Here is a 14,277-nt window from a genome sequence, read left to right as displayed (position 1 = left end):
TGTCATCCAAGATGTCCATGTCTTTCTTTCTTCAGTCGAAAAGAAATTAAGGTTTTTGATGAAAACATTTCTCCATATAATGAACTTCAATGGGACCCAAACGGTTCAAGGTCCAAATGACAGTTTCAGTGCAGCTTCAAAGGGCTTTAAACGATACCAGACGATGAATAAGGGTGTTATCTAGCGAAACGATCGGTCATTTAAAAAATAAATAAAGTTAAAGTTTTATAAGCACAAATGCTCGCCTTGCTCTGTTCTGTGATGCGCGTTCGTGACGTCACGTAATACGCAATGACGTTGAAAAGGTCACGGTTGACTTAGGCAGAAGTACCGAGTCAGTGTTTACAAATGTGCAGAAGGAGGACCATATACACATATTCAAATGTCTTTGTGTCAGTTTATCGTTTAAAATGCCCATTTCGTGTGCGTATCCTGGGTGTTTTAATATTAAAAAGCCTACTGACTCGGTACTTCTGCCTACCTCAACCGTGACCTTTTCCACGTAAATGCGTTTTACGTGACGTCACGAACGCGCATCACAGAACAGAGCAAGGCGAGCATTTGTGCTTATAAAACTTTAACTTTATTTATTTTTTAAATGACCGATCGTTTCGCTAGATAACACCCTTATTCATCGTCTGGTATCGTTTAAAGCCCTTTGAAGCTGCACTGAAACTGTCATTTTGACCTTGAACCGTTTGGGTCCCATTGAAGGTCATTATATGGAGAAATGTTTTCATCAAAAATTTCTTTTCGACTGAAGAAAGAAAGACATGGACATCTTGGATGACATGGGGGTGAGTAAATTATCAGCAAAAGTTTTTTTAAAAGTGAACTAATCCTTTAAAGCCATCAATGACCACTTAGAAGTATAGTAATAATAATAGTCATATATTTTTTTCTCTCAAACAGCCATAAGATCAGATATCAGATCAGATTGCTTTGAACTATTTTTTTTTATATCAGTTTGATTATTTTGATGGTACCCTTTAGACAGCTATTGATAAGTAACTCTGCAACTACATGTCAACTAGCAGTCATTGGAGTCTTAGTAGTATGTCTGCTAAATATATGCTAACACATTGATTTTGATGGTTCCCCAATAGACAAACTGACTATAAGCAACTTTGCGAGTACGTCAACATTCTACCAACCCTAACCTAAGCCTACAAATACTCTAATGCAAGTTAGTTGACATGTAGTTGCAAAGTTGCTTATAGTCGATAGACTAAGGGGACATCAAAATAAAATTTAACCTAACATAAACATTGCATTTTTTTTCCAGTTGAGATTATTAACTAGCTCACATCAAAATTAATGGGAACGCTCAAATAACACTCCACACATAACCACTTACAAGATGTACTGTAGTAAGATACTATGCAGATCATAAATAATGTCAAGATATATAGTCCCATTATCAGTGTAAAAGTAGATTTAATATGGTGTATTTAATATGGTGTTCATTGTGTTATAAATTTTATACAGTCTGTGATAGATTCACTGTAAAAAAATGAACAGTTGGATCAACTTAAAAAAAATACTTCAATTGGTAACACCTAAAACGTATATATTTTTTTTCAACTTAATTTATTACCTTTATTTGTAATAAATGAAGTTGAGAAAAAAATTACCAATTGAAGTATTTTTTTTTTTTAAGTTGATCCAACTGTTCATGTTTTACAGTGTAATTTTCTAAACAATAAGGTACATTTTCAAAAGTATTAGAACACACCTCCTAATCCACAATGTAATATAATTAAAACATGGTTTAAATAATAAAAAAATTAATACTAATAATAATCAATAATCAGTTTTGTGTAAATTAATGGTGAATAAACTAGTGTTTTGTCTAGTGGTTTTTAAAAGGAATACTTCGTTTAAAAATAGTAATAAAGTCTAATTTACTTGGCCTAATGTCATTCCGTAAAATTTCTGGACACCATTTACTTGCAAGCATAGATCTACAGAGCTGAGAAATTATTCTTGAATAATGATTATGTTTGTACATGTTCAACAAGAGAATAAAGTCATGCATATCTTGGATAGCATGGGGAGAATGTTTTAAATTTGGGTTAACCCTAATGTTCATTGTGCTTCTTGTGTACCCACCAGGTTATGTTGGAAAGGGCAAGCGAGGCGAGCTCCGTGGAATTTACTTGAAAGCAATGCATCCTGGATTTTGCAGTGTCCACTGCATGCAAGTATATTGTGCTGAATGAATAATTGTACATAATTTGATTCATCAGAAATAAAATAATTTACCCACACTGAGACCCTTGAGCAAGGCACCGAACCCCCAACTGCTCCCCCGGCGCCGCATCAATGGCTGCCCACTGCTCCGGGTGTATGTTCACTACTGTGTGTGCACTTGGATGGGTTAAATGCAGAGCACAAATTCCGAGTATGGGTCACCATACTTGGCCACACACCACTTCCCTTTCCCTAAAATGACACCATCACGAAGCATGGCAAAAGGTGTAAAGACATGATTTCAGTGTTGACAGTGAATGGTACTGGATACACACAATAATGACAAAACTAAGAATTTCAGTTTAAACTACTATGAAAATGCGTTATAAACGGCACAAGCTCCTCCCACTTGCTGGTCTTGGCGTAAGCTCCTCCCACTTGCTGTTCTTGGCGTAAACTCCTCCCACTTGCTGGTCTCCGGGATGCAGCGATTTCTACTTGGTTCCGCTGGATTCAGTCACATGACCGGTCAAAAAACAGCTGTGCAAACCGTTTTAAATAAATAGTAGGCTATATTAATTTCTTACATGCATTCTTGACAAATATATTATTCGCCCCATAATTGTTTATTTGTGGAGGTTAAAGCCAAATGACACACGTTTCCGCAGTTTGGATATGCGGGATAAAACCAAGAAAATCCTACTATGGCGATGCCTCATCTTATGAATATTAATTAGAAAGGACGTTCACCCAATCGAAGCAAGGTATCTAATCAATGGAAGGCGGTGCTTCTTAATATTAATGAGCCCATCCTCAGTTTGATTGGTGAGATGGCTTTTCTATTAAATATTAATTTTGCCATGCTGAAGTTGCTTGGTCATTTTCCAAATGCGAAGGCGTGGATCATGAATTTTGAATAGCGAGACCTTCGCCATGCTAGGATTAGTAAATTTGCAAGATGAACTTTTTCAAGACGGGATTTCCTGCGAACTGGATCTGTATCAGCTGCGTAAGGACAGGGAAAAGTTGAGGGACGGAGAAAAATGTCAGAGACCGAAAAACCAAAGGGCCATGCGTTACCAAAGGATGAAGGTTTAACCAATGGAGGAAACAATGTTTCCAGTAACGTTTCAGATGAGATGACAGAGGTATTTTGCGCGGATATAGGGTCCTTGGAGACCTGTACTGATGATCAGTGTGCCGCTAAATGTAAAAACATCCAAACAGATGGGTTTAAAAACACGTTCAGGTTCATAAATGGAACACTGATATTAAGTTTGGATTGGTTGGTTTATTAATTGGGAGGCAAGTCTATTGAATTTACCGCAACACGGAGGTCCTTTTAAATCTGGATCATTTTATGTAATCAGAGAAACATCTGGTATCTTGCTTATCAAGAAAAAAGGAGAATACATTTTTTATTTTTGCCTTATGCAAACATTTCAGAAGTTCTTTACCTGTTAATTGTTTCTCATTTTAGAGAAATGCATAGTTATGTGTGTCTGTTGCCATACAATTATAATTATGCATGGACCTAACTGTTAGCATAAACGTGTCCCATTTTTGAGTGATGGCTGTAGTTTGAAAGGGAGGTTATAGCACTTAATAGTTTTGGTAAATTTATGTCGAATGGTATGCCACTCCATTTAATCCAGTTATACACAGTCTTTTGCTAATTATGTAATTTATTAATTGAGAGATTACATGGAATATTTACACTTATGTAAATCCATTTGTCACTCCACAGAATCCTCTAAAGTGGATAAATAAAATATTTAATACACTATAATGACCTATCAAACTGGTTTTTAATTCTCTCTTCTTGGTCGTTGATGTTTGCTGATGTGGTTTTAGAAATTCAATCTTGCCACAGTATATGTATCAGACGCCCAGTATAACAGGAACATCTTTTTTGATACTTCGCCACAGGCCGTGAGGTAAGAGATAACTTTCCAGCAAGCATTTTTATAACTTTGACTATTACTAGATTGTGTATTATAAAATCTGTCAAATACTCCACAGGCTCTACCTGTTGTACAATCACTGGTTCATGCAGATGCTGGTATATGTGTTCATCATCATAAATCTTGCTCTGGCTCTCTTTGAGGATCCCGCTGTTGTGCCACTTCCTGTATGGGTATGAGTGACAAACATTTTAGACCTGCATTTGAAATTTGGTCAGCCAAGCAGTGGTTTAATCATTTATCCAATGTGTAATTCGTTGCAGACCTTTGTGTAGTTTTGTGAATGTGTGGTTGAAAATTTATTAGATGCTCATTGTTTCTATCTCTGTTTAACTATAAAACGTGTTATGCATGAACCTCTATATACTGAAATGTAAAGTTTGTGTCTGTTGTCATATTAGAGTACCTATATGATTATGTGAAATTGAAAACTATTTGACCAGCAACATAAAACATAGTTTATTGCCTTTATGACATCCTGCATTCCATGCCAACTCCCCATATGACACAATGGGATATTTCATGGAGATCCATGGTCATTGAAAAGTAGTCACTTTCTATGGAAGAATGTCAGGAGCTTTAGATTGTTTTTCTGTCACTGTCCATTTATTTATTTGTAGCCCAGCTAATTGTGGTTAGCCAAGACATTCACAGCCAAACCATTTGGCAGCTAGACTCTGATAAAGTAACCTTAGATTAAAATCTTGTTAGACAGTTATATAGTATAATTCTATAACATTGTTGTGTGTGTGTGTGTGTATGTATGTTCTCTAGGCGACTTCTACAATTGAGATCATATGTCTCTCTGCGTTCACTGTGCGGATGGTACACTATGCCAAAGTCATTCCCAGGGATAAATTCTGGAAGGATCCTAAAAATATCTGCATCATAGTAATTGTAATGGTAGGCCTCTAATCTAAAAAGAACAGTTTTTGGACTGTAAATATGAAATAAATCAATTTTCATTTTATTTACAGATATATAATCAGTTTTATCTGGTCCATATAATAATGTATAATTGATATAATAGATTACCAGTGAATTCACCTAAAGTGTTCTGTCTGTACAAGCATGAGAAAATGCTGAGAATGTACTGTAGTCGTAACAATGTTGTGAAATGAACTTTAGCCCGGGGTTTGTCATTCTCAGCAGTTCTGCAGGATCACCAGGAAATGTAGCGTTCACTGACTATGAGTAGACATTTATTGAAGTCAGGAAGAGGGTTTACGTGTGTCCTGAAACTAGCTTGCATTCCTAGAAATTTTGTGAGATTTTGAATGTCACTGTATTTTTTTGTTTCATGATCTTTCTTTACTTTTCCCATCTCACAGCTCTCTTTCATAGATTTGACTATATACGGGGCTCTGAAAGCAACCGGCTACTTTGCCGTCCGATGGTCGAGGGTCTTAAGACCACTTCTGTTAGTCAATGTTACAGAAGGAAGACAAGTAAGAAAACCACAAAGCACAAAATCAAATAAATAAATGTATAGTAGTTCCTGCATAGTGAATTGGTAAGCTAATTAAACGAATTCTTTCTTTTTTTATAATTTGAAAATGTCCATTCAGATAATTTTGCCATGAAATAAAGCTTAAATTTGGAGAAAACATACAGTATCTCACAGAAGTGAGTACACCCCTAACATTTTTGTAAATATTTTATTATATATTTTCATGTGACAACACTGAAGAAATGGCACTTTGCTACAATGTAAAGTAGTGAGTGTACAGCTTGTATAACAGTGTAAATTTGCTGTCCCCTCAAAATAACTCCACACACAGCCATTAATGTCTAAACCGCTGGCCACAAAAGTGAGTACACCCCTAAGTGAAAATGTGCAAATTGGGCCCAAAGTGTCAATATTTTTTGTGGCCACCATTATTTACTAGCACTGCCTTAACCCTCTTGGGCATGGAGTTCACCAGAGCTTCACAGGTTTCTACTGGAGTCCTCTTCCACTCCTCCATGACAACATCACGGAGCTGGTGGATGTTAGAGACCTTGCGCTCCTCCACCTTCTGTTTGAGGATGCCCCACAGATGCTCAATAGGGTTTAGGTCTGGAGACCTGCTTGGCCAGTCCATCACCTTTACCCTCAGCTTCTTTAGCAAGGCAGTGGTCATCTTGGAGGTGTGTTTGGGGTCGTTATCATGTTGGAATACTGCCCTGCGGCCCAGTCTCTGCTTCAGTATGTCACAGTACATGTTGGCATTCATGGTTCCCTCAATGAACTGTAGCTCCCCAGTGCTGGCAGCACTCGTGCAGCCCCAGACCATGACACTCCCACCACCATGCTTGACTGTAGACAAGACACACTTGTCTTTGTACTCCTCACCTGGTTGCCGCCACACACGCTTGACACCATCTGAACCAAATAAGTTTATCTTGGTCTTATCAGACCACAGGACATGGTTCCAGTAATTCATGTCCTTAGTCTGCTTGTCTTCAGCAAACTGTTTGCGGGCTTTCTTGTGCATCATCTTTAGAAGAGGCTTCCTTCTGGGACGACAGCCATGCAGACCAATTTGATGCAGTGTGCGGCGTATGGTCTGAGCACTGACAGGCTGACCCCCCACCCCTTCAACCTCTGCAGCAATGCTGGCAGCATTTTCCAAACACAACCTCTGAATATGACACTGAGCACGTGCACTCAACTTCTTTGGTCGACCATGGCGAGGCCTGTTCTGAGTGGAACCTGTCCTGTTAAACCGCTGTATGGTCTTGGCCACCGTGCTGCAGCTCAGTTTCAGGGTCTTGGCAATCTTCTTATAGCCTACGCCATCTTTATGTAGAGCAACAATTATTTTTTTCAGATCCTCAGAGAGTTCTTTGCCATGAGGTGCCATGTTGAACTTCCAGTGACCGGTATGAAAGAGTGAGCGCGATAATACCAAATTTAACACACCTGCTCCCCATTCACACCTGAGACCTTGTAACACTGAGTCACATGACACCGGGGAGAGAAAATGGCTAATTGGGCCCAATTTGGACATTTTCACTTAGTGGTGTACTCACATTAGTGGCAAGCGGTTTAGACATTAATGGCTGTGTGGGGTTATTTTGAGGGGACAGAAAATTTACACTGTTATACAAGCTGTACACTCACTACTTTACATTGTAGCAAAGTGTAATTTCTTCAGTGTTGTCACATGAAAAGGTATAATAAAATATTTACAAAATGTCAGGGGTGTACTCACTTCTGTGAGATACTGTATACTATTGTTCAAGTGTTTTGGGTCATTAATAAAATCTTACCCATTCCAAACTTGATAGTGTATGTCCATATGGCACAAATGTCTTCCAGTCCCATTCCTTTCCCCTCCCTTTTGTGTCTGTAGCTGCGGAGGGCCTTCAGGAGTATTCGGAATGCACTGCCTCAGATCTCCTATGTTTTTCTCTTATTCATGTTCAGCGTGTTGGTCTTTTCTCTCATGGCTCTTAAATTGTTTGGGAAAAGGTAATCGGAAATGCAGTATCATTCATTTATACCTCTGGACTTTTCCAGTCATCTCATTTGTGTCCATTTGAAATATTTTTTAAGTTTATTATTATATTTTTCTTTTATCTTAGGGGCCTTCTTACCATTGATGGTTCTCCATATTTCACTGACTATTTGGATATTGTTTTCGATCTTTATGTTTTAGTGACCACTGCTAATAGCCCTGATGTCATGTAAGTCTTGAACTATTGCAGGTTTTCTCTCTCTCTCTCTCTCTCTCTCTCTCTCTCTCTCTCTCTCTCTCTCTCTCTCTCTCTCTCATTAGTATGCAGTTGTATATTCAGCAGTATAAAAGACTTTCAGTAACCCACGGTGTGCTTTAAGCAGCACGCTATGCAAATGCTTCTGTAATATAATTTTTATGTTTTCATTGTAGGATGCCGGCATACAACTACAGTGTTTTCTTCACTATTTTCTTCATTCTATACATTGTTATCAACACATATACCTTCATGTCCTTCTTTCTTGCTGTCGTTTACAACAACTACAAAAAGTACCTTAAGGTATTCAAATCTTTGTCAAGTCAGCATGCAACTTTCTCAGTCAAATTTATTTCGGTCACATTTTAAAGAAATAATTTTAAAATAAATTAATCTTGAATTAATATGTATATTTTTAAATATTAAAACTAATTAATATTAAATATTGAAATAATGTTATTGATCTGTTACTGTTTGCATTTAGATTGATCAAACTAATAATCTAGCTCATTCTTTTATAGCTAGTTCTAGAAGTTCTACTTGATTTCTTTCCTGTTTTCTAGGAGGAAGTGCGGCAACTGGTGAAGGCCAGAAGATTTAAGATGTGCCGGGCATTTTCTTTGCTTCAGGAGACCCGGGGTGAAGGTGGAGAGCCTGTAGTGACCCAGGCCAATTGGAACCATCTGGTTAAACTTGTCAAGCCGAATATCAGTATTGCTTACCGAGAATTGCTCTGGAGCGTCTTAGATTATCAGAATATAGGACACATAGGTCAGACTGATTTTTCTTTGCTTCAAAAAGTCACTTAAAAATTATATTTGACTGCTGTTTTATTGAATTTTTCCTTTAATCTTCATTGTCTGAGCAGGGAAGTTTACATTTGCCCAGCTTGCTGATCTTCTGAGTATTCAGGTGATCACAGTGAAGTCACAGCCACACCCCATTCAAATCTGTTTCCCCTCCATGTATAATTCCTCAGTCAGCAGATTCATTCGCTATATGGTTCATCACAGGTACATGGACACAAAATATCTAACTTGCATTGATTTTTTTTTTGGAACAACAAAGTTGTATGACTTCCTTTTGTGACCCTGTTGGACATCCTATTGAAGCTGTTAAACATGTTTGTACATGTGCTTGCCATATGCTCATCTGTTTGGTGTATTGTGTGTTCCAGAATGTTTGTGTATGTCTATGACCTGATTATTCTGGTGAATGCTGTATTCATTGGTCTGGATGAGGAGAACCCTGTGGTATCAAATGCTGAGTGGGTTTTTCTGGCTCTTTATATGTTGGAGATCATTCTCAAATTGTACGCCACCGAGCCTCGGGCGTTCTTTGCTCGACATCATTTCTGGAACTGGTGAGGAGACTTTTTGTATGGCTCACTGAATTTGATCACATAATATCGGTGTGAGCTCACATGAAAACAAATTCAATTAAATCTATCTCTTACAGGTTTGATACCATCATTATTGTGTCTGCACTCTTTGGCACTATCATTAACTCAGCACTCAAACACTGTAAGTGCTTAGGAAAGTTATGAAGTATTTACTTATGTACTATTGATGCAGTGTACTTGGATACAGTTTTGCATTTAGTGCATTTTATATCAAAGCTGTTATATAAGATTACCTTTAAGAAACCTTACTGTGTTTATCTTTGCAATTGAATGATCAATTTTTTTTGTTTGCAGCTGGAGGTTACACAAGTCGCCAGATCTTGGACATCGTTTTCATCTTGAGAGTCCTCCGACTCATACGCTTGGTGGATTCCATTAAGAGGTCAGATAGTTACAGCCAAATGCTTTTTATATGCAAATGATTATTTTTTATAAGCTGCCATGTGACATTGAACTAAAAAAAACTTACCTTTGTAGATTCCGAGCCATCATCAACACTCTTATTAAAATTGGACCAACTATTCTTACATTTGGCCAGCTCATAGTGGTGAGTATTTGAACATTATTGAACATATTTTCATAATTTAGTCATAATTTATTGACCCTCATGTTGTTCCAAATTTGTATGACTTTCTTTCTTTTGTCTGCAATACAAGTTATTTCACAATATTTACTGTATTTTTAAACAAATAAATGCAGCCTTGATGAGCAAAAGCATTTAAAAATAAATCTTACCAACCCCAAACTTTTGAAAGGTATTGTGTGTGTGTATATATTGTATATTGCATGCATTATACAGGCTATTGTTTTAAATAAAAATTCAAAATGAATGAATGTGTCCCTCTGGGAAAGTATGAAATCCTCTCATTGGTGTTTTACCTATATTGCACCATGCTAGACCTCAAGGACACCTTGTACGATAATATGGTGTTAAAAAAGCGGAGGCTGGATGAAGTGCTTGATGTATGGCTGCACCTCATCGAGCTTCCATTGATCCTGGGACAGGGACATAATCATTTGAAGGGAGGCAGACCCATCATGCTGCATATTAAACCCTTGTTTGAGATGGAAAAAATGTCATAATTGATGTGTATCAGTATGTAGAAATCCACTGCTGTCCCCTACAGGTGGTGTATTACATATTTGCCATGGTTGGAATGGAATTATTTAAAGGTAAATTTCAGTTCTTTGAACCTAACTCTACAAGCCCTGATCAAGAGTACTGTGGAAACCCTCTCCTCAAAGGAACCACTTTTGCTAAACTCAACTACTGCAAGAACAACTTCAACAATGTGGTCTCTTCCTTCATTGTCTTGCTGGAACTCACTGTGGTTAATCAGTGGCATGATATCCTTTACAAATACAGATCAAAATGCATTTCTGCTCCAAGCATAATTCTGTGAAACTCTAGACTAAGGTCTTTGAAAGTTCTAATAACATTATTATCATGCATCGCTTTTCCTTTAACTGACTTCACTGTTGACCAGCGGTTTCACGGCAGTCACACACGTTTCAGCCAGAATTTTCTTCGTCCTTTTTCACATTGTGGTCGTTATTATTATAATCAAGTAAGAATGAAGGGACTATCTATTAAATTATTATTATTGTGTTTTACTTTGAAAGACAACTATGCATAATTTGTATAGTGAGCCTAATTTTTTTCCCCCTTAGTATTTTTGTGGCATTTATCTTGGAGGCATTCTTAGTGGAATACACAGTTGACAAAAGTGACCTGCAAACTTCTCTGGAGAAAAAAATAGAGGAGCTGGAGCTTAATGTTCAACAGTATGTGCCATTTGGACATCTATCATGTTAGCATAGCATCATTTTGCTGTTGATTTGGAGTTTTAATGGAGGCCTTTTTTGTTTGGCAGGGACGGTGTGGACACTGGTCTTGTAGATGCAATGGAAAGCAATGACAATGAACTGGGCCCTTCTGAAGCTGGCAAACAGAAGCCCTCCCTCATGTTCAAGATTGCTTCAAGAAGTAACTTATTTTATTAACCCCCCCCCCCCCCTTTATCTTGCCCTCATTTTTTATTCTGCTTTACTTGTATTTTGTTTTATCTCATTATTTTTCAAATGCATTATTTACTAAACTAGTAGGTAATAAAAGGACTGCTTTTGTTTTATTTTCCAGGATCCAGAACTGTGGATGGACTTTTACAGCGGATGTTTGAAACAGATCTTCGTCCTGAAGACTTCAACGAGGAAGAGGAGCTAGAAAATATCAACTTCTCAAACCCTGTCTTTGACTCAATATAACCAACATTAAAAGAACATATAAATACAGTTTGTATCAAAGATTTTCTTTAGGTAAGAAATATTTGATGACATTTATTATATAGACATTAAAAATAAGTGAAAAAAGTGAAATATACTGCATGACCAACAGGGATTGCGCCAGAGTAAAATTTTGTACACATACCAAGCTATACCAAAATATATCTGCAAGCAGCAAAGACGGACCCAGGCCCCGGCAGCACCTTCACCACCAGTAGCATCAGGAAAACGGTGCACAGCAGAGCAGGTGAATGCGTTTAACCCTCTGGCAGTCTGGTTGTGGAGTTACAGCAATGAAAGTGTTACTTTAGAATATCAAGAGTGTGAAACAGCTCTCTACATATAAAAAATGTGTAACTGTACATATTAACATTGGTTAAATGCATTATGAACTAACATTCAACAAGGAACAGAGTAGGAAGGTATATAGTGAACGTAAATGTACACCTTAACAGAATGTTTTGCGATTTACACCTTCACAAATATGTCTTTCTGCTTGTGGATCAGGCTGATAAGTTCATTTACATTTTCACAAATCTTACTCTACACATGCATTTTTTAAATCACTAGTTTTTTGTAATAACAGTGAAAATTATTAACATTTACCAAGATAAATAAATTATGTAAAATATTGTTAATCATGGTAGTTATTCTTGATAGCTAATGCAATAACTATAGGCTAATATTAATGAGTGAAAAGTGCTACAGTGCTTTTTTAAGTGTTTATCATCAAAGTTGTATTTTTGCCTTTTTAATTAAAATTAAGACCACGGACTCGACAATAATGACTGCCCGATGGCCAGTGTGAAAGATGCTTGGGACAGCTAAACCAATCAGGCCACTGCTGCGTCCTCACAAATGTTTATCATGTGCATGTGTTTTAAGCCTGGCCAATTCAAATGTTCGATTGAGTTTATAATATTACAAGATGTGAAAGAAATCAATTCCGTGGTCTCTGACAATGTGCGGACACCAAATTGAGTTCTTTCATGTCTTCTTGCACTCGAACGGATGAATGCAACTTTCAAATTTGAACATTCAAGCTACTTTAAAGCATTTAAAAAAATAGATGCAACAACCTCATTCAGTGTTTACTCTGCGCACAGCACACACACATTTCCGCATTGTCTTGCCCTTGAACAGATAAATACATACAAAAGTATGTCAAAATGTCTTGGTGAGTATCCTCGAAAACAGTCAACTGTCCTAAATTAATGTAAACAGAGAAAGAAATTGGATGTAATTGCAATATTGGTTCCATGCATTGTGTCTAAAGTTTTTATTTTCACAAGGTTGTTAGCACCCCACTCTTTCGTTTCTTGATTTCTCAAGAATTGCAGGCAGGTGTGCTGAAGCCAGCTGGAAATAAACTTTCCAGGAGAGTGGGTTTTCAGGAGCAGGGTTGAAGGCCTCTGCATTAAATCACTTATTATACAAAACCTTGTCCTATTGGTGATAAATGTAGAATAAAACGAAAAGAGAAGACTGTTTCATGTGAGTGCGGATCAGGGTTTTGTATAATAAAGTTTTTATTTTACCAGCTGCTGTCCATGTCCTTAATGTTTAAAATAAATTAATACATAAATAAATAACAGACAGAGAGATCACTTACTGCTCTTGAGTTTCTGGCTTTAACAAGGATTAATCTATTAATCTGAAGAATATGCATGTTTTTACAATGTACCTGAACACCAAAGCCAAAAACTTAAGCATTGTTTAATTTATATTTTCATTTTGTTTATTTATTTGTTCTATTGCTTGTAAGTTGTAAATTTAGTCTTCATTTGTCTTAATGTTTTAACTTTATATTTGTTAGGCTATTTTTTTGCTGTGGTATCGAAATTAGAATTGAGAATTGTAAAATTTAGAACTGGAATCTAAAATTGTATTATCTAAAAACAAAACTATTTTAATTTTTTTCAATTTTTTATTTATTTTTTTGTGGCAGGGCAAGTAAAATTTTGAACCACTAAGCCCGACACTCATGGTCAAGAGCAGTGAGTTATAATTATAATAATTAAAATTAAAGTTAAAATTATTTCTCATGAGTAAAGCGAACACTGATAAATGTGAGGTTTCTAAAGAGCATGTTCTATTCAACATGGACATGAACAGCCTTTCAAATCGCATTTACAACTAGGAAACTTTTGTTGCGTCCCAATTTGCCTTCTTACAGTATGCCCTTAAAGTACTCTTTTGGTGAAGAAAAGTATGTAACGTTTATAGAAGAGCATATTTATGTGCATCCTGGCCCTGTCAGTCATCTTGTAACAGTTAACATCTTCCATATTTTATTTAATTAAACTACCTACTGTATCGGAGAGAAAAGAAAATAAGTAGTAGTATGTTAATCTGCTAGTCGTGGGTCATTTATGCGGAGAACTCTGCACATATGTTGCTAATAATGCATTTAAAATTTATTGGCCAAACAGATATTTATAAAAGTTCAAAGTGTGTGTGTGCATGTTTATGTTGTTTATGAGGACACAAATTTGTATAATGACATGGGTATGACAGAGGTATTACAATATGAAGGTGGTTTATGAGGACACTGCCTGTGTCCCCGTAATTCAAAAGGCTTTAAAAACAAACTAAATGGTGTTTATTTGAAAATCTAAAAATGCACAAAGTCTCCTGTGAGGGCTAAGTTTAGGTGTAGGGTTGGTGTAGGGCAATAGCACACACAGTTTGTTCAGTATAAAAACCATTACTCTTATGGCGAGTCCCCATAAACCA

The 14,277-nt window shown here is 36.8% G+C and overlaps 1 protein-coding gene across 1 annotated transcript; it reads left to right on the top strand.

Annotated features, from left to right (window-relative positions):
* Positions 1-3,137: 3,137 nt before the first annotated feature.
* On the top strand, positions 3,138-12,321 carry LOC306856843 (two pore calcium channel protein 1-like). Its single transcript, XM_079396332.1, has 19 exons — positions 3,138-3,341; positions 4,048-4,130; positions 4,216-4,330; positions 4,932-5,060; positions 5,489-5,605; positions 7,496-7,614; positions 7,728-7,829; positions 8,033-8,159; positions 8,420-8,627; positions 8,725-8,869; positions 9,034-9,219; positions 9,315-9,379; positions 9,553-9,640; positions 9,736-9,805; positions 10,386-10,605; positions 10,736-10,826; positions 10,930-11,043; positions 11,133-11,245; positions 11,399-12,321. The coding sequence occupies exons 1-19, from the start codon at positions 3,237-3,239 to the stop codon at positions 11,521-11,523; spliced, it is 2,322 nt and encodes a 773-aa protein (XP_079252458.1). The 5' UTR covers positions 3,138-3,236; the 3' UTR covers positions 11,524-12,321.
* Positions 12,322-14,277: the final 1,956 nt, after the last annotated feature.

The sequence above is a fragment of the Barbus barbus genome (genome assembly GCF_936440315.1).
Source record: "Barbus barbus genome assembly, chromosome: 37".
Lineage (NCBI taxonomy): Eukaryota > Metazoa > Chordata > Actinopteri > Cypriniformes > Cyprinidae > Barbus > Barbus barbus.
Note: the sequence above shows the minus strand (reverse complement) of the source record. Positions and strands in the feature narration are given on the sequence as shown.